This window comes from Pinus tabuliformis, chromosome 1_2 (assembly GCF_031772625.1).
Source record: "Pinus tabuliformis cultivar Carrire ecotype Pingquan chromosome 1_2, CPIR1, whole genome shotgun sequence".
Classification (NCBI taxonomy): domain Eukaryota; kingdom Viridiplantae; phylum Streptophyta; class Pinopsida; order Pinales; family Pinaceae; genus Pinus; species Pinus tabuliformis.
The window spans coordinates 327,057,941-327,077,898 of record NC_142298.1 but is presented as its reverse complement, the minus strand read 5'-3'; the positions used below and the strand labels follow the sequence as shown (position 1 = coordinate 327,077,898).

General features: G+C 40.4%; 1 protein-coding gene across 1 annotated transcript in view; it reads right to left on the bottom strand.

Moving 5' to 3' along the window:
* The window catches only part of LOC149205701 (uncharacterized), a 374,510-nt gene that overhangs the window by 76,268 nt on the left and 278,284 nt on the right, over positions 1-19,958 (bottom strand). The window contains exons 15-22 of the mRNA XM_089397482.1: positions 16,504-16,652; positions 16,257-16,387; positions 16,095-16,152; positions 15,865-15,962; positions 15,602-15,695; positions 15,336-15,401; positions 15,162-15,221; positions 31-117 (exon numbers count right to left, since the gene is read on the bottom strand). Of these exons, the coding sequence (XP_089253608.1) occupies positions 31-117; positions 15,162-15,221; positions 15,336-15,401; positions 15,602-15,695; positions 15,865-15,962; positions 16,095-16,152; positions 16,257-16,387; positions 16,504-16,652 (743 nt within the window). The remainder of the gene's footprint in view (positions 1-30; positions 118-15,161; positions 15,222-15,335; positions 15,402-15,601; positions 15,696-15,864; positions 15,963-16,094; positions 16,153-16,256; positions 16,388-16,503; positions 16,653-19,958) is intronic.

The following is a 19,958-nucleotide window of genomic DNA, read 5'->3' as shown; positions in this document are numbered from 1 at the left end:
GCTTACAAATTATTCAGAGTGGATCCTTACTTGAGAATTAAGAGAAGACAAGATATTGAAGTCACTGGATACGCCACTTGTTTCTCTTGTAAGCCTTGGAACAGAAGCAGATTTTTCCTGAATATACAAGTCAAAGCATCTTTTGAAACCATACAACTGAAACTGTGAAGCACTAAATGCAGAAAACAATTTAAATAAACATTGGAGATGGTAAACTAAACAAAACACCACTACTAATTTTTTGAAACATACGCCTCATATTTACAGAAAAATATTTACAAGCAGCAATGCAAAAAGTGGAAGGGTAAATACGGTGGACATCACAGCCACTTCCATAAAGCAACTAAAGCTGCAATAAAATCAGAATAAGCTGTTAGATCAAGAGATTGAGCATATTTGATAAACAAAATGCCCTTGGCCAGGAGCAGATGGCGTATCTCATCCTGGCACAGAGAACAGATGGATAATAAGCTGGGTTCACTCTTAAAGACAAACTTACACTTGACTATCCAAAAAATCAAATACAGCCGAAATTCGCAAGCAATGCCATATCTGCGAAAAACCATAATGAACAAGGAAACTGCCCTCTCCAAACACTGTCGCATGCCAATGCAACCTGTACGGAAAAAAGCTGAATACTATCTTTCAACATAACTCCAGAACTGCTTTCCAAATGGACACTCCCAGACAATATGCTTCACCAACTCTAAGCAGTGACAAACCTGGCATTGGCCATCTAAAACTTTGAACCAATCGAATTATTCTGATAATTGATCTTATTTCTTCTTGAACTATAATTCTTGTAAGCTTTGCAATGCTTAGCTTGATGACCAAAATTCTTACAGTCGAAACAATGACCAAGAAAGATAGTTTGATACCTGTTTGGGTAGCTTTGGCTTGATGTAACATTTCTTTCTAGAGATGGCTTCTTTTCATTCCTTGGATTGTTGTAAGGTGATCATTGTCCTAAATTGCGCAGCTTCTCTTCTATTGGATAATTGCAAAGAATGTCAGCATAGCTTTTGTTGATTTGGGGTCGCATTGGATGTGCTCTAGCCATGAAAATTGGTGGAGATGCTAAAGCACATGAGATCTCCAAGACCCAGAAATGGTTTGAGCAAATTCTACCCAGTGAGAGAGATATTAAAATAATTAACATTTTTAATGGGTTCCTAAGTCTAAACTTAGGAAAATAAAAATATTAATGGGTATTAATCAATGTTTTAAAACTCCGACTCCGACAACGACTCGGTCGAGGGTCGACTCCGTCTCCGACTCCGACTTGGTATCGACTTGGCCAGCTCGATTTCAATGACTCGGTCGTTGTAAAAAATACATTAAATATTTATTTTTTTATAAAAAAACATAATTTTAAAGATTTTCATTCATGTTTCCAAACACACATCATTAGAATATAGATAGAAGACAACATATGGTAAAAGTAGGCTCATGAATATATCCATTATATCAAAATGGCACCCAGTGCACTGTCCAATACATACATGATCATGATATAGAGATCAAAACAAAAACACATAACCAAGGAGGCTAGAAATGGCCTCTACAACAAAAATAAACTGTGACCAGCACTACTGGCTACTGCCGAAGGAGCCGAGATCACGTGGATCAATCTCTGGATCATCATCAAAGTCAGACAGGAGGCCCCATGGCTCCTCCTCATCATCATCTCCAACTGCAACTGTAGAAGTGGTAGCACTAGCAGGCTGTGTAGCAACTGCAAGCTGAGATAGACAAGATATGCGCTTCTGTCGTGGCTCCACAGAAGAAGCGCCTGCAACTGGAGGACTTGGGGTTGGCCCTGAGGCTGGTACAAGTGGATCAAGATCTGCATTCAACTGAACATTATGTTCGAGTGTTGCCTCCACCTGTAAATCCAAATCAAGATCCTCATCAGCATCAAACTCTGCTAGATGACTCTCCACTACCCAATCTGATGTTGGATCAATGTCGTCCAACACAATGGGATCTGAATCAGGTCTTTTGTTCAGCAATTGGTTGCGTCTGAGCCGAAGGTTGTATTGGACATAGACTAGATCATTTAACCGTTTTTTATCCAAACGGTTTCTCTTCTTTGTGTGAATCCTCTCAAAGACAGACCAATTGCACTCACACCCAGTAGCACTGTAAGTTTGACTCAAAATACGAATTGCAAACCTCTGCAATTCGGGACAATGGCTACCAAAAGCCACCCACCATTGTGCTACAAAAAACATAGGAGTGTAATGAGTTAGCTCAACAAAATTACAAATTATATCCAACTTTCAAATTATAAACGATTTAACGAAATAAGTATTAAGAATTTGAAAATTGAAATCTTTGTTTACCTGGCTCATCTACTTCCCTTGCAATCTTTGCTAGGTTCTTCCCAAAGGTCCCTGAGGCACTGCTGAAGGTTGTGGCCTGTCGGTGTATCTCCCGTTGATCACACTCCAATGGGATCATGCGATCAATGCAGTCAATCAATCCATCTCTAACCTCCCCCTTCAAAGCTCCTGTCGCCTTAGCTTTATAATGATATCATGGGTTCAAAAAATACCCAGCTGCATGTATAGGGCGATGGAGTTGATTGTTCCATCTTTCATCAATGATCGCCCAAATGGGCCCATACTTAGCCACTTTATCCTTGTATGCCCTCTTTATTTGCTCCTTTGCTTGATCCATAGCCTCATAAATGAAGCCCATAGCGAATCTTTCGCCATCCACCAACCGCAACACCTTAACCAATGGCTCAGCAAGCCTCACAATCTCTGTTGCCTTTCTCCAAAATATTTCTTCATTAACTTTCTTTTTCAATTCTTTGCCTTCTAGTTTGTGAGACCACTAGCTTTAATTCCATTCTTCACTGGAAAAAATCTTTTGCAAGTTTCTATGTTCTGAAAGCATAGATTGCAATGTCAAAAAATGAGTAGCAAATCTAGTGATGGCAGGCCTAATAATATCCCTACCCCCAGTGTGTTTCCCCATCAGGCTCAAAATCCATGAATGATTGTAGATAAATTTTGTTATGCTTTTGGCATGATCTACAGTGTTTTTGACACAATCTAATTTGCCAATATCCTCAAGCATAAGGTCTATGCAATGTGCAGCACATGGGGTCCAAAAGATGGTTCTGTGCTATTCCTCTAACCAGTGTTACTTGGGAGCGGGAGCAAGAGCATGGAGCGGGAACGAAAACAGGAGCGGGAGTGACATTTTCAGAAGCTCCTAGTTTGGGAGAGAATCCCGGAGCGTTTTTAATATAATATATATTTTTTATATTTTGATACATATATGTCAACAAAAACATGTAGAATAATGAATTAGATATAAAAAACATAAAAAAACATAGATTGAACCATATAACAACAATCATCTAGAAGTTATAATATTCATCAACCACGTCCACAAGTTAGTAACATCGTAACATACAACATATTGAGTCTCATGATTCATCAATCTTAAAGTTTCAAGCTTTCAAAATTCAATATATAACATTTATCATCATTCATCACCAAAGTTGTACTTGTAAGCTAAGTGTAACCATTACAACAAATAATATCTAACATGAAATGAAATGTTATAAAATGAAATGAAATGAAACAACTTTCAACTTTCATGAAGCATCATATTCATAATTCATTACTAATGAGTTATAATTGCCAACTTCAAACTTAAATTGTCATATATTGTTTAAAAAAATATCATAATAAATATGAAAGAGTCGATAGTTATAAAAGCTACTAGAAACTAGAAAAGAGAAGTAAATCTGTTATCTATTTCTTATGCTTGGGCCTCTTGCCACCACGAGAAATGTCTAATTTTTTAGTCTTGTTGGAAAATCAGGATCTTTGTCATTAATATCACCCTTTAAGCATTAATATCTAGAGGTATCTTTGTCATTACCTCTGTATTTGTATAGGGATCTTTGTCATTAATATCACCCTCTAAGCATTAATATCCAAAGGTATCTTTGTCATTACCTCTGTATCTACATAGGGATCTTTGTCATTAATATCACCCTCTAAGCATTAACATAAGATAGAAAAAGCATAGCATGTCGAGTCAAGATTTTGTTTGAGTGATGCATACATTTTTAGGAGGGTCATGATAGAGGAGTTCGACAACCAATGTCACTAACATCAAGGTACATAGAGGGATTGGTGCTCTTGATTAAATACGAGTTCCATACCCTAATACATGACAAAATTCAATGGAAACATTGCAATCCGCCAATCCTGAAATACTGATAAGTCTGTTGGATTTTGAATGAAATCTAAAATTCTACTTTCTCCATATGAAATCCAATGAGGCCGGAACCACTCTCAAACATCCTGAGTCATTTCATGGTAATGTTAAATATTTAAGTAAAAGGATGAAAATGAAGATTAAGGAGAATGTCAGTTTTACTTTAAGAATTTAACATTACCATGAATAGCATATCAATACTAGGGCCTAGACTTGATCATTAAGCTGCCCCACTCAAAAATTATTTGTTTCTTTCAAAAAAAATTGCATTTCGAACATTACTACAAAAAAAAATTGCAAAAAAGGCAAAACACTCCCGAAAAGGCAGGAAGCGAAAATTTTTTTAGGGAGCGCACTCCCAACCCGCTCCCGAGTCGCTTCCGCCCGAAGCGCGGATTGGGAGCGGGATCAGGGGGGGGTGCTCCCCCGCAACACTGCCTCTAACAGTTTACCAGCAAGAACATAGTTAGAGGCATTATTTGTGATGACTTGAACAACAATAGCCAACCCCACCTCCTCAACAACCTCATCCAATAGCTGAAACAACAATTGTCCATCTTTTACCTTATCAGATGCATCAACTGATTTTAGAAACATGGTTCCCTATGGGCAGAAGATAAGAAAGTTTATGATAGTACAATTTCTTTGATCAGTCCATCCATTTAACATGATGGTACATCATGTTCTTGCCCGTGAGTCCTTGAAATCTTTCAAATACTCATTAATGGATGCAATTTCTTTCTGCAAACGATACCCCTTAGCTCATGCATACTAGGGCCTTTGAGGCCTTTTCCAGCAGCATGTACGGCATCAAACATAGGCTCATAATATGGTGAACGGGAAGCATTGAAGGGGATATCAACATCATACCACTATCTAGCTATGTAATCACAAGCAGTCTCCCTCAATTCTTTCTTCCAATGGTCATCTAAAGTGGGTTGCAAATGACTTCTACTAGGTTGAGGACCATGTGCATCTGATGGAGAGGAGGGAGTGAAATAACTTTTGATATTCATATCACCCTTTTTCATTTTACCCTTTCCCTTTTCTTGAATAGACTCAAAAGAGGGAGGAACATATCGGAAGGGGTTGGATGCATCAGTACAAAGGATAGAGGAAGAACCCTCAAAATCAAAATGGGGGTTGGTAGCCAGCGTTTTTTGTATATTCCTCTTCCTCCCAATTTCAACCTCTAACTCTTTTTTCCTAGCCTTATCTTCTTTAAACTTCTCAAAGCTGGCTAACAAATCCTTTCTAATCTCCCCAATTTTTGGTGAGGTACATGGAGTAATTTGGCCTCTAATCCCCGCCAAGTGTTGTTTCAGCCTATTAATGCCCCTAGGACCTTCCTTAATTTTCCTATGGCAAAATTTGCAATGCATTTGACTATCAAACATTTCAACATATGCCCAAGCAGCGTCTTTCACTCTAGGTGCCATTTTTTGACTTGGAAATGAAAGCAAACAATCTAAAAATGAAAACAAACAAAAAAAAAAGGCATTGATTCAATGTTCATTTCTTTCACACAAAAACACTCTTTAGGATTTCTAAATTTGCACATAAAACTTAATAAACAAAAACAGATTTTTACAAGTGAAAAAAAATACCTCCAGGCACAAACTGCCTCCTCAAGCTTGCTCCAAGAAACCAACTCCTCAATGCTGCTCCAAATGGCTGCCCAATAAGCTCCTCACTCCAACTACAATGCTTGTCCAAGACTCCTCACTGCTGCTCCAAAAACAAACTCACAAACTCTCACTGAAATTCTCACTCAAATGCATGAAATGGTTGTGAGAGAATGAGAGGGGTTGAGTGGGTTAAATAGGGTTTAGGAGAGGGGAATGGACCCCAAAGACAAAATAGACAAAATTAAAACCGGTTTGGAGTCCCCAAATTTTTTTTTTTTTTTAAATCGTTGTTTCGGGTTTCATATGGGCTACTGTCACTAACTTGGCCGAGTTAGAGCAGGCTCGGCCAAGTCAGTTCCGAGCCGGCTGTTTTTTAAAACGGAGGTATTAATATAAAACTGGGTTAGAAGGTTCTAAATGACATGGATCAAACCAAATCTAATCTTAGCCATTGATTAGAGATATAATCTCGGCCATTGAAGAGTCAACAGGAAAAGTATAAGAGGAGGCTTGAGGGTCAATTGGAGACACACCAGAGTGATTAGTCAGTTCAATTTTCTAGAGCAGGGTTTGCTAAGAGAAATCGAACCAGTGATCAATGTTGCAGTGAGGGGCAGTGAGTACGAGGCAGAGAGGCAGAGATAGTACGGGAAGACCAACGCAAATGCAGAGAGGTAGACGCAGACCCAGAGGGAGCCATGCAGAGGCCAGCAGTGACTACGCAAAGACCAGAAGGGCCTGCGTGACCCACACAAAGGTTGCAAAAGTGATGCAAAGGGCCAGAAAGGCTGCGCAAAGCCTCAAAGGGTTCACACGGAGGGTTTAAGGCTGACGCAGAGGCCAGGAGGGTTGAAGCAGTGCTTCAAATTGTGCTGGAGAGGGTTTTGTGGGGCAGAGTTTCAGAATATCTGCTTCCGAAGAGAGGTATTACTGCCATATTTTCTATCTCTATCAGGTGAGCCAGTTTGGCACCCAGTGTACTCAAGAAAAGTTGTTAATAATAAAACCCTCATAACTGCTGCACCAATTTTCCCAAGTTTGGTTTTTCCGGGGACGGTTGTCCAAAAATAACGGTGTCCCTTGTGTGTTTCTTCATTTCTTTCAGCTGTTGATCTGTAGATGGTTGAGACTGTATTGTGTTTATTACAATATTTATATGGTTAAATAACTTGTTAGCTAAGTCACCTGACACAGGGATTCGGGATTCGTAGGATTCGGGATTCGTGGTGTCGGATTCAGACACGTTGACCCCCCGGAACAGGACACGTAGGATTCGTTATATATTATTTTATTAAAATATATATATATATATATTAAAAATTAGATATTTCTTACACATTTTAATTAATGATACAAATTTATTGATTTCAACTATAGATCTTCTTTTATAGCTATTAGCATGCATAGTACATACAAAATTCAAATACATGTCAATATATTATCTATTTCTTATGCTTGGCCCTCTTGCCACCACGAGAAATGTCTAATTTTTTAGTCTTGTTGGAAAATCAAGATGTTTGTCATTAATATCACCCTCTAAGCATTAATATCCAGAGGTATCTTTGTCATTACCTTTGTATTTGTATAGGGATCTTTGTCATTAGTATCACCCTTTAGGCATTAACATAAGATAAAACAAGCATAACATGTCAAGTCAAGATTTTGTTTGAGTGATGCGTACATTTTTAGGAGGGTCATGATACAGGAGTTCGACAACCAATGTCACTAACATCAAGGTACATAGAGGGATTGGTGCTCTTGATTAAATACGAGTTCCATACCCTAATACATGACAAAATTCAATGGAAACATTGCAATCCCCCAATCCTAAAATCCTGAAAAACTAATAAGTCTGCTGGATTTTGAATGAAATCTAAAATTCTACTTTCTCCATATGAAATCCAATGAGGCCAGAACCACTCTCAAACATCCTGAGTCATTTCATGGTAATGTTAAAAATTTAAGTAAAAGGATGAAAATGAAGATTAAGGAGAATGTCACTTTTACTTTAAAAATTTAACATTACCATGAATAGCATATCAATACTAGGGCCTAGACTTGATCATTACGCTGCCAAAACGCTTGCCAAATGAAAATATGCGTGGCTGTAATGACCAAATGCGGCCTTTCCATACCCGTGCAGGTCACTTTTGCTGCCTAACGAGTCCTGGAAAACAGGGCGCGCTGCCAAAATCGTGACACGCAGTTGGATTCGACGTGTCAAAATAGGACATGACGTGTCATGGTTTTTGGACATGAATCTCGAGAGAATCGTGTCGGACACGATGGATTCGGGATTCGTGGGGCCTATAGGACGAATCCGGTTATCTAGCTTGTTAGTAATTAAACTAGTAGGCAAAATAAACCAGAGAATACAAATAAAATTTCTAACGGGTAATACTTAGAAACTTCAACATGGTATCAGAGGATTGCAGATCACAGGAGAGCTGAAGGTGCCAACTGAATCAGAGAATTTGCAGCAAAAACAATTGTCCTGAGTGAAAAAAGTTGTTCCTACGCAGAGAGCAGCAGAGAAGGGTTGACGCAGAGGGCATGCATCATCAGTTTGAGCCAGAGAGAGGCTAGTGCAGAGGCAGAGGAAGGCAGAAGAGGCTCACGAAGAGCCAAGAAGAGACCAGGAGGGTTGACGCAATTGGCCAGGGGAGCAAATCAGCCTTGTCGGGATTGCGTGGAGCCTAGAGGCTCAGCTCTTCAGTTGCTGGGGCATAGGAAGCTCTAGGCAGATTACAAAGAGTGAAGCTGGTGGAGTGTTGTTGCTCTCAAGGCAGAATAGTACCTAACGGGACAGAACCAAAGTAGAGGGAGTCGCTACCTAGGTAGATTTCTAGCCAAGAAATCCAGATCAATGTTGCAGGAGCATAGGAGATCGAAGAGGTGTGATTTGACTATTGGCAGAAGGATTTCCAGGAGGGAAATCGAGACTCAGAGGGAGTCAAAGAAAGAACTTCCAGGAGGGAAGTAGAGACTCAGAGGAGTCAAAAAGAAGAGCAGAGAGATGGCCATGAATGGACTGAGGGATTAGGACAGGCTGGACGGGGCGTCCAACTTTTTCATCTGAAAGGCCAGGGTCTTGTCCGTTCTGGATAGACATCGCATCAAGGCCTTCGCCTTGAGAACAGTGGCTATCCCAGTCGACCTAGCTAATAACGAAAGGTATGAGGATGTGATGGCCAAGGTGAAATGCATAATCCTTGATGGGGTCAAGGATCATGTGGTTCAGCATTTGCCAAGAAGAATACGGCAAAGGAAATGTGGGACACCTTGACAACATTGTATCAAGACACTTCTGTGCAGAGGAAAATTCTTCTAGAGAATCAGATGTGGTCCTACCAGATGTAGAAGGGGGAGATAGATCACTTCCTCAGCAGGTTGTAGGAGATTCGGGACCGACTTCCATAGGGGCCACGTCAGATCAGGAGTTGATGGTGAGGACCGCCCTGAACGCAGTCTCCGAGGAATGGGAGACATTCATCCAAAGCATTTTGGGCAGAGCGAATCTTCCATATTGGGAAGAACTGTGGGTAGCTCATCGCCAAGAAGAGATCAGGCAGCTGACCAAGGCGGGCTGCCTGACCAAGGCGGGAAGTAGTGGCAAAGGAGCCCAGGTCAAGAAAGACGAGGAAGAGGATGCGGCTCTGGCATCTACAGGGCAGCAAGTGAAGAGGAAGAAAAAGGACCTCTCCGAGATAAAGTGCTTCAACTGTGGGGAGTTGGGCCATTATGCAACCCAGTGTCCAAGGAAGAAGAATAAGGGAGAGGCATTTGACTCCAAGGCAGCGCCAGCGAAGGTAGCGAAGGCAAAAAAGGAGGTAGAGGATGATGACGATTGTGCCATGAGTGCTCATGTACTTCTAGAGAAGAGGTGGGGAGACATCGAGCTATATCAAGGAGGACTACAGGAAATGAGGGGCAGGATCCTTGATGTACCCAAACTCTTGGATCATATCCTGCTACGGGAGACCTAAAGTGAGAGTAGCAGGATGGCGGATGTCGGTAGAAGCGGATGCGGATGGAGCGGCAAAGAGTTCTAGAGTGCAGTAGTCCTTGGCAACGCAGAGAGGGTTGCAACAGTGCGAGAGGCACAGAGGAGGTTGCAGCAGTGCAGGAAGGCACAGAGGTGTTTGCAGTAGTGCAAGAGGCACAGAGTTGTTGTAGCAACGCTGAGGGAGCACAGGATTGCAGCAGAGACAACTTCAGCATCAGGAGGGTTTCTAGCCTGACAAGGATGTTAGTCGTTGGGTAGATCAGTTACCATCGTCTCGGTAACTGAGTTGCAGTGCAGCAGTAGCAGTGGTAGTGTTATAGGCAGCACGATGCAGCATGAGGAGAGAGAGCTTTAGTGCAGATGCAGTGTTGGGAGAAAGGACCAGCAGCAGCATGGGTGTAGAAGGAGCTTCCGTACAGATGTAGCAGTGGCAGTGGTAGAGCCATGGGCAGAAGTACAGGATGCAGCAGTGTAGAGGATGTTGGGCAAGAAGGCCAAGCATCAGCATAGGTACCGGTGCCGAATGATTAGGGTGATGCTCAGTGGTGGAGCATTACTAGAGCACATTCCTCGCTAAGAGGGAGTGTTGATTTGGGGTAGCATCGGATGTGCTTTAGCCATGAAAATTGGTGGAGAGGCTAAAGCACTAAGATCTCCAAGGCCCAGAAATGGTTTGAGGAAATTCTACCCGGTGAGAGAGATATTAAAATAATTAATATTTTTAATGGGTTCCTAAGTCTAAACTTAGGAAAATAAAAATATTAATGGGTATTAATATAAAACTAGGTTAGAAGGTTCTAAATGGCATGGATCAAGCCAAATCTAATCTTAGCCATTGATTAGAGATATAATCTCGATCGTTGAAGACTCAACAAGAAAAGTATAAGAGGAGGCTTGAGGGTGGAGACACACCAGAGTGATCAGTCAGTTCGATTTTCTAAAGTGGGGTTTACTAAGAGAAATCGAACCAGTGATCAGTATTGCAGTGAGGGGCAGTGAGTACGAGGCAGAGATAGTGCCGAAAGACTAGCGCATAGGCAGAGAGGTAGACGCAGAGCCAGAAGGACCCACACAAAGGCCAGAAGGGGCTGCATGACCCACGCAGAGGTTGCAAAAGTGATGCAGAGGGCCAGAGAGGTTGCACAGAGCCTCAAAGGGCTAACGCAGAGGGTTTCAGGCTGACGCAAAGGCCAGGAGGGCTAACGCAGTGCTTTAGATTGTGCTGGAGAGGGTTTCGTGGGGCAGACTTTCAAAATATCTACTTCCGAAGAGAGGTATACAACCAGATTTTTTTATCTTTGTTGGATGAGCCAGTTTGGCACCCAGTGTACTCAAGAAAAGTTGCTTAATAATAAAACCCTCAGAACTGTTGCATCGGTTTTCCCAAGTTGGGTTTTTCCAGGGACGATTGACCAAAAATAATGGTGTCCCTTGTGTGTTTGTTCATTTCTTTCAGCTGTTGATCTGTATATAGTTGAGAATGTATTGTGTTTATTTTAATATTTATATGGTTAAATAACTTGTTAGTAATTAAACAAGTAGGCGAAATAAACCAGAGAATACAGATAAAATTTCTAACGGGTAATACTTAGAAATTTCAACAGCTTTTTTGTATTTGTTCATTAGTATTCTCCTTCAAATTTGATGTTTCAGTTTCACCTTTGAAACCAAGCCCTATTTTATCATGTTGAGGTCTTTGAGTATTAAGGATGATATCAAGAGTTTGAGAGCTTTGCAAACTCTTATTGACCTAATTCAATTCCTGCTTTAGAGAGACAATTTCAGCTTCTACCTTTTCACACATTTCTTCCTTTTCTTTTATTTTGTTTAAGATTTCTTCTCTCCTTTTTGCTTCTCCTTTTTCAGTTTTGAGGGAAATGACTTTCTTTAGTTTTTCATTTTCTTCAAAAGCACTAATCAGCAATTCATCCACATTTCCTTCTTTTCTCCTTCAGATTCATCATCATTGTGAATGCCATGAATAACACTTCACTACTGCCAGCATAGTCATCTTGTTCATCAAAATCATCACTATCCTTTTTGAGAAGGAAGGACGTTTTAGTTGAACTTTTCTTCTTTATCTTGAATTCATCTTCAACAGAATCATCTTGTCTGGAGAAGTTCCTTTTATTTGGTCCCTTCTTCTTGAATATTTTCTTTTTGGTTCCATCTTCATTTTTGAAATGGCACTTTGCAGCATAATGTCCTATTTTACCACACTTAAGATAAATGAGAGGATACTTACCTTCAAGTTTGGATCCTTTCCTTAGCTTCTTCACTAATTGTACTAGTTTTGTTTCAGTGTCGGAATCATCACTGCTACAATTACAATTTTTCCCTTTTCTTGATGCTTTTGAAGCATTGAAGGCAGCTTCTTTAGGATTTGAGATTCCTTTTGTCATTTCATATGCAATGAGAATTTCATGAAGTTCATCCATTGACAGGGTATCCAAGTTTTTTAATTCTTCTATGACACTGACTTTGGAATCAAAACGTTCTGAAAGTGATCTCAAAACCTTTTGGACAACTGTTTTTTCTTCAACATTTTCACCTAGACCTTGAAGTGAGTTGACAACTTCATCTGCTCGCAGAAAATAAGCAACAATGTCTTCTTCATCATTCATTTTTAGGCCCTCGTATTGTCTTCTAAAAGTTTGGAGTTTTGCCTTCTATACTTTGGTGTCTCCATTGTAAATGGCAACAAGCTTGTCCCATATTTGCTTAGCAGATTCACAATTCATAACCTTTGTAAATTCTAAATCAGAAATTCCACTAATTATACAATTTAGGGCTTTGGCATTTGCTATATAAACTTTTTTTCCATCCTGATGTGTTGGTGGGGAAGGGGGAACTTTATAACCGTCTAGCACTGATTTCCATACTTCTGGACCAAGAGACATCAAGTAAATTTTCATCCTAACTTTCCAAAAGGCAAAGTTTGTTCCATCAAATTGAGGGACCTTTCCTGCATCTTTACTGGCCATTGTGACTAAAAAATCCTTCTTCCAGCTGTTAGGCTGATTGCGAAGAAGCTGGCTCTGATACCAATTGTTGGAAATACTGAGGGGGGTGAATCAGTGTTTCTTTTACAATTGTTATTTTAGCCAGTTGAAATTTTTCACAAAATGAACCAGAAAGAAAAAAAAAATTATTAACAGGTGTTGAGGACACCAATCCTCTTTTACAGCAGTTACAAGCTCCAACTTGTAAGAAGAATTGTTCTAGGACTCCAGCCCTAAGGACACCAATCTCAAACCAGAAGAAAACCTTTTAGGGCTCCAACCCTAAGGACACCAATCCCTGATCAAAAAAACATCTCCAGGAGTCTGCAAAAAGAAGGTTCTTCAAATCTTCACAAGTCTCTATTCTATATTCCAAGCAGGTTTGCAATTGATAGACATATCACTGTTCTTTACAAAGAAACAGATCCGCAACTGAGCTCACACACAGGTCTGTGAATGATGTATATTTATGCACCAACTGTGTCTGCAATAATCTACAACTATTCTACTGTTTTGAACTTTACTGTGTGACCAATGACTGCAGTTGAATTGCTCCTTCAGGCCTTCAACTGTATTTCCTCAACAAACTCTCAACTGTGCAAATATCTTCAACAGGTCCACAACTCTAATATATTAATGAAACGTTGTTGTATTAAATCAGATAAGTCCGCAAAACACCCACAGAACAGTTCTTCTGCAATTCGTTAATCCAGGTCTGCAACAACGCTAACTGAGGTCCGGAAAAAATACAAAGAAAAATTTCGCAGGTCTTCTTTAAACAAGTTCGTGGCTATGTTATTGACTGTAGTTTACACCGAACCAGATATCCGAACTAAACTGATCTACAATAAGTCCGCAGTGCTCTTACTGTGCTCCAAAAACAATTTGACAAAATCTTCAACGAATTCGCATTTCCTGCAGTTCACGAGATGTGAACTATTTACTGAATTCCTTCTCTGTGCGTTGCAGATTGCTGGATCGTCCGACATGGAGTGAATTTTATTGTAAATAAATAGTGATTTCCCATAATGAATAGTCGTGACAGTTGGTGAAGGAGTCAACTTATTGGTTGAGCCGGCCTACAGTTTCTCCTTTTATATTTTAATATCACATTCCGCAACCAACATAAAGGAGATCAGAAGGGAGATTATATGTATATAAAAATTTGGATAGGGAGAGATAGCTTTTAATAGGAATAGGATTTAATATAGAGTTTTGAAATAGAATATATGATTTTTAATGGGATTAGGAATAAATAGTGAATAAGGACTATGAATAGATTTTTATTTTTGTAAGGACTAGGGTTAGTGTTTTTGTAAGGGAACTAGGATTAGGATTTTTAGGGTACACATTTATCACTTAGGGTTTTATTAAAGGATTAAGGCAAGGAGTAAGGATAAGGGTTAGGGTTTCTAAAATAAGAAATAATGGACAAGGATTTAGGATGTTCCATCAATAAATTAGGATTGGGGTTTTTCCTTTTCAACGTTATTATATTGACATCAATGACAACTTTCATCAACACTCTCTAGCTCTCCTAGCTTCACCCCAGTACATCTCACTTGATATTTTATTCATTTTCCAGCTTCTGTAATCCACTAATCTTTGTTTTTCTTTGATGTCCTATTGGTGGGCCAAGATCCCAGAAGCCCCATTAACTGCCTAATGTTCTTATAATACATGACCTGCTCAGCAATACAATTGATGATTTTTTGTCATTTAAGGATGTTAAAATGATATCTTCCATTTTTGTCTGGCTATCTTGTCCATACTTCATTTCACCACACAACCAGTCACAATTATGAACTCACTAAGAATAAATGCTTATCGGCATCTCACATTTACTCCTATTACTACAGGCACGGTGAGGTGCCTTTTGTAAGCTAAACTCCATCACCTTTTTCTTAAGCAGTTCAATCTAAATTCAGTGATAATTATATATGTAATAAAATTTTGTTAATAGAGGCACTCTCGGAACTAAGAAATATCTGCTGATTAAGATGCATGATTAGAGAGGCACTGGCATAAACTAGAAAGCATTACAAGCAGGGAAATAATGAAAATGAGCTTCACTTTTCACACAAACGTTGGCCTACTTAGCAGTCAAAGTTCTAATCACTCTTTCCAGAAAGTGGGTCTTAACTTCTGCCACACTAACTTTACTACTTGGGCTGTAATTTTAACCTGCACAAATAAACATATGATTGAACAATGATTGGGAAGATACATAAAGAAGCAATGGAACTTTTTTTTTGTTATACAGAAAATATTTGTAAGCACCTGTGTAGTGGCATGTGGTGAATGAATGATGCGATCTAAGGCTGCCAAAGTTTCCAGAACCTGTAGAAAGTTTAAATGATTCCCAGTAAATAATTATCACATTATATATGCCCATAAGCTAGTGCAACAATATCTCAAGTATAAATTTTCTATTTAAATCCAGTGATATTATACCAACACCCATGATGAGCCCAAAACATTATCCAACCGATGCGCTATGTTAAAAAGAGTCCTGAGCGCCTGCAATTTAAAGGAAAAATAATAAGCAGATAACATTATCTCTGCACTGGATGCCCCTCAGCAACAATGATAATGCTACAAGATTAGCATGTGAATTGACAATTCAACTATCATAGTACACTATTTCAACACAAATTGCCATCTTAGTGCTTCAAAGTACCAATGCAGGACATAGAGCATGATAGACATAAAGTATTTACCTGCACGTTCTTGGGTGTAAGAACAACAGAATCTTTTTGATCAGCAACATGTTCAGTACGCTTTGAGCCAGGAGATGGTAAGGGACCAACAGTGCTTTCATTGTCAACAGGAAGCATTTGTAATGTTAGCACCAAAACTATTGCAAAGCAATCCAAAGTACAAGTCAAAGGTACAAAAATCAGGTTAACCTTTTCTGAATAAAAATTCAGCAGTTCGAGCAATCAATTATCCGAAGTTCTAACAATATATGATCAGTGATTACCTCCTCCTATCTGAATCATTTTGAGTACTTAATGTGAACTTGCAAAGAGAAGCCAGAAATGCATTCAGAGGTTCCACTGCACGAAGAACTCCACAAGCCTGCACACGTAACAGAAGTCTTCAACATTTTTATATACTCCTCTGCATCATCAATTACCAAATTTGCATCCTAGAATTTAGTTCTACTTGAGGTTTTCATACAGTTATGAAAGAGTACAAGTATTGGATTACCTGTGTGAATGCTTGGTAACCTTTCAGTATTTCCAATACAATAGCCTCACCCTGTGACCTGAAGAAGATAAAATATGCCAAACAGATTTCATCTTTGATCATGAGTAACTCAGCTTGCAAAAGACTATTCCAACCATATGACATGATAACCCCTAAACATACCTGGATAATATCAATGACAGAGCATGTAGAATAGTTCTCCACACTGAATTGACCATAGCAATGCAAAGAGATGCAAGCTCTCCACCAAATCTAGCTGATGATAGATTATTCTCACATCTAGGAGAGTCCAACTGCAACAATTGATAACTTCCAAATAGTTAAAAGAAGGGGGGAAATCTTAGTTCAACTTCTACATCCAAATAGCAAAGAAGAGAGACCCCTTGCACTGAAATTCTATATGTCCCACCTCACCACGTTCAACAGCTTCATCTGTCAATGTAGCTATAGTAAAAACAACTCCTAGTAATCCTTCAACTGCTAATGTAATTGCATGAGCCTCACTTGCAACCACCACAGCGGCATTCGTTGCATCATTATCCATGCTCCATTCAACACCTAGAATGGGCATCACTTCCACACAATAAGAATTGAGAAGAGAAAATGACCCACAACAATTTGCTAGAAATTTTGAAACAAACAACAGGGCTACTATTTCCAACCACTGAAGCTGAATTTTTGACCCAACAAGGAATTCTCATGTTACAGTTTTGACAAAAGCATACATGAAATAACTATAATTGTATTTCTCTTTAGCAATTCAGTTGTACAGTAGCAGATAATTATGACTAATATACTGCAGTTCTCAACATCTAACTCCATAGCGGCTCTTTGGTTCACCAGTTTTATGAGCCCTCCATGAAACAACCTTTAACACCAAAACCTTTCCCAGCAATTGTACAGGTGGGGAATTTAAAAATGGTGGTCTGACTATGCCAAGGCAGTCAGCAAATTAGTACAAAGTAGAGAAAAGAAAAATTACTCTGGCCTGCAATGGTGGCAATTCAAACCCAGTCTTGGTATTAGAATCTAGATTTCAATCAAAAAACAAAAACAAAAAAATCCTTGTTATACCTGAATACTTCCTTTATCATATGCATTGAACCTGTTATTTCAAAATCATTCTGAAGTAATTCTACTACATTTCATCTAAACCTTTTACTCCCAACTAATTTTCAAAACCAACTACCATTGTCTGGGCTATTTATTTATTGTTTTCAGCAGATTGCTTGAAGCTTCTGTTGATTTGGGGTAGCATCGGATGTGCTCTAGCCATGAAAATTGGTGGAGAGGCTAAGGCACATGAGATCTCCAAGACCCAAAAATGGTTTGGGCAGATTCTAACCGGTTTGGGAGATATTAAAATAATTAATATTTTTAATGGAGTTCCTAAGCCTAAACTTAGGAAAAAAAAATATTAATGGGTATTAATATAAACGGGGTCAGAAGGTTCGAAATGTTATGGATCAAGCCAAATCTAATCTTAGCCGTTGATTAGAGATGTAATCTCGGCCGTTAAAGGACCAACAAGAAAAGTATAAGAGGAGGCTTGAGGGTCAGTTGGAGAACACACTAGAGTGATCAGTTATTCATTTTGCTAGAGCAGGGTTGCTAAGCAAAAGTGAATCAGTGATCAGCAGGAGGGACAGTGAGTACTGGACAGAGAGGCAAAGACAGTACTGAGAGACCAGCATAGAAGCAAAAAGAGCGAGAAAAGCAGCCAGTTCAGGCCACGCAGAGCGCAGTAGAGACAGCGTAGAGGCTACTGGAGTGACGCAAAGGGTCCCAGAGGCTGCGCAGTGCCTCAAAGGGCTGACACAGAGGGTCCCAGAGGTTGCGCAGTTCCTCAGAGGGTTGACACAGAGGATCCCAGAGGCTGCGTAGTGCCTCAGAGGGCTGACACAGAGGGTCCTGGGGCTGATGCAGAGACCAGAAGGGCCAGCGCTAGGCTTCAAAGTCGCCGGAGAAGGTTTCGTGGGACAAGTTTTCTAAATACCTGTTTTTGAATATAGAGGTATTGTTGTCGCGTATTTTTCTCTGTCAGGTGAGCCAATTAGGCACCTAGTTGTACACAAAGAAATACTACATAATAATAAACCCTCTAAATAGTTGCACCGGTTTTCCCACATTGGGTTTTTCCGGAGACATTTGTCCAAAAATAACGGTGTCACTTGTGTGTTTGTTTTCTTTCAGCTGACAATCTGTAGATGTTGTGATTGTATTGTGTTTATTTCGGTATTTAAATGTTTTAAATAACTTGTTCAGAATTTACAAGTAGAAGAAATAAACCAGCAGAATACAGATTAATTTTCTAACGGATAGACTTAGAAAATTCAACCTGGTATCATAGACAGGTTGTAGATCACAGGAAAGTTGAAGGCATCAGCTGAGCAAAGCATTTGCAGCAGATTCAGTTGTCTCGAGTGACAGAGCTGATCCTTGCAGAAAGCGACAGAGGAAGGGTTGACGCAAAGGGACTGTGTCATCAGTCTGGGCCTGAGAGAGGCCAGCACAGAGGCTAAGGAGGGCAGAAACAAGCTCATGCAGAGCCTAGGAGGGCTGACACAGTTGGCTGAGGGAGTTGTTTTGCCAGTGCCAGGATTGCGCAGAGCCAAGAGGCTCAATCCTTCAGTTGTTGGGGCGAAGGTAGCTATGGGCAGTTTGCGGGAGCAAAGCTGGTGGGGTACTGTGGTCAGAATAGTACCTAACAAGGCAAAACCAAGGTAGAGGGAGTTGTTGCCGAGGCGGATTTCTAGCCAAGGAATCTAGATTAGTGTTGCAGTTGCATAGACGATCGGAGAGGGGCAACTTGACAGTTGGCAAAAGGATTCCCAGAAGGGAAATCGGGACTAAGAGGGAGTCCAAAAGTGAACTTCCAGACGGGAAGTAGAGAGACTCGAAGGAGTCGAACCGAGAACTTCCAGGTGGGAAGTAGAGAGACTTAGCAGGAGTCGAATCGAGAACTTCCAGGCGAGAAGTAGAGAGACTCGGAGGAGTCGACAGAAGAGTAGTGAGATGGTCATGAATGGGTGAGATTGGGACATCCTGGATAGAGCATTCAACTTTGTGGTCTGGAAGGCTAGGATCTTTTCCATTCTAGACAGACATCATATCAAGGGCTTCGCCTTGAGAGTAATGGCTATCCCAGTTGACTCGGTAGCTAATGAAAGGTACGAGGAGGCAATGGCTAAGGCAAAGTGCATCATCCTTGATGGGGTCAAGGATCATGTGGTCCAACATATTGCTGAGAAGGAAACAGCAAAGGAGATGTGGGACACTTTGAAGACATTGTACCAGCATACTTTTGTGCAGAGGAAGATGCTCGTAGAAAATCAGCTAAGGTCATACCAGATGCAAAAGGGAGAGCAGATAGATCTCTTCCTCAGTCGGTTGAAGGAGATCTGTGACCAACTGACTTCCATAGGGGCCACGCCAGATCAGGAGTTGATGGTGAGGACCACACTTAATGCAGTCTCTGAGGAGTGGGAGACATTTGTCCAGAGCATACTAGGCAAGGCGAGTCTTCTAGATTGGGAAGAACTGTGGGTGGCTCTTCGTCAAGAAGAGATCAGATGGCTGACCAAGACGGGGAGTAGCAGCAAAGGGGTCAGGATCAAGAAGGAAGAGGAAGAGGATGTGGCTCTGGCATCTGTGGGAAAGTAGGAGAAGAGGAAGAAGAAGGACCTCTCCAAGGTCAAGTGCTTCCACTATGGGGAACTAGGTTGTTGATTTGGGGTAGCAAGGGCGGAGAAGGAAGTGGAGACAGATGACGACTGTGCCATGAGTGCTCACATGCCACTTGAGAGGAAGTGGGAAGACATCGAGCTGTAGTCAAATGGACTATAGGCGATGAGGGGCAAGATC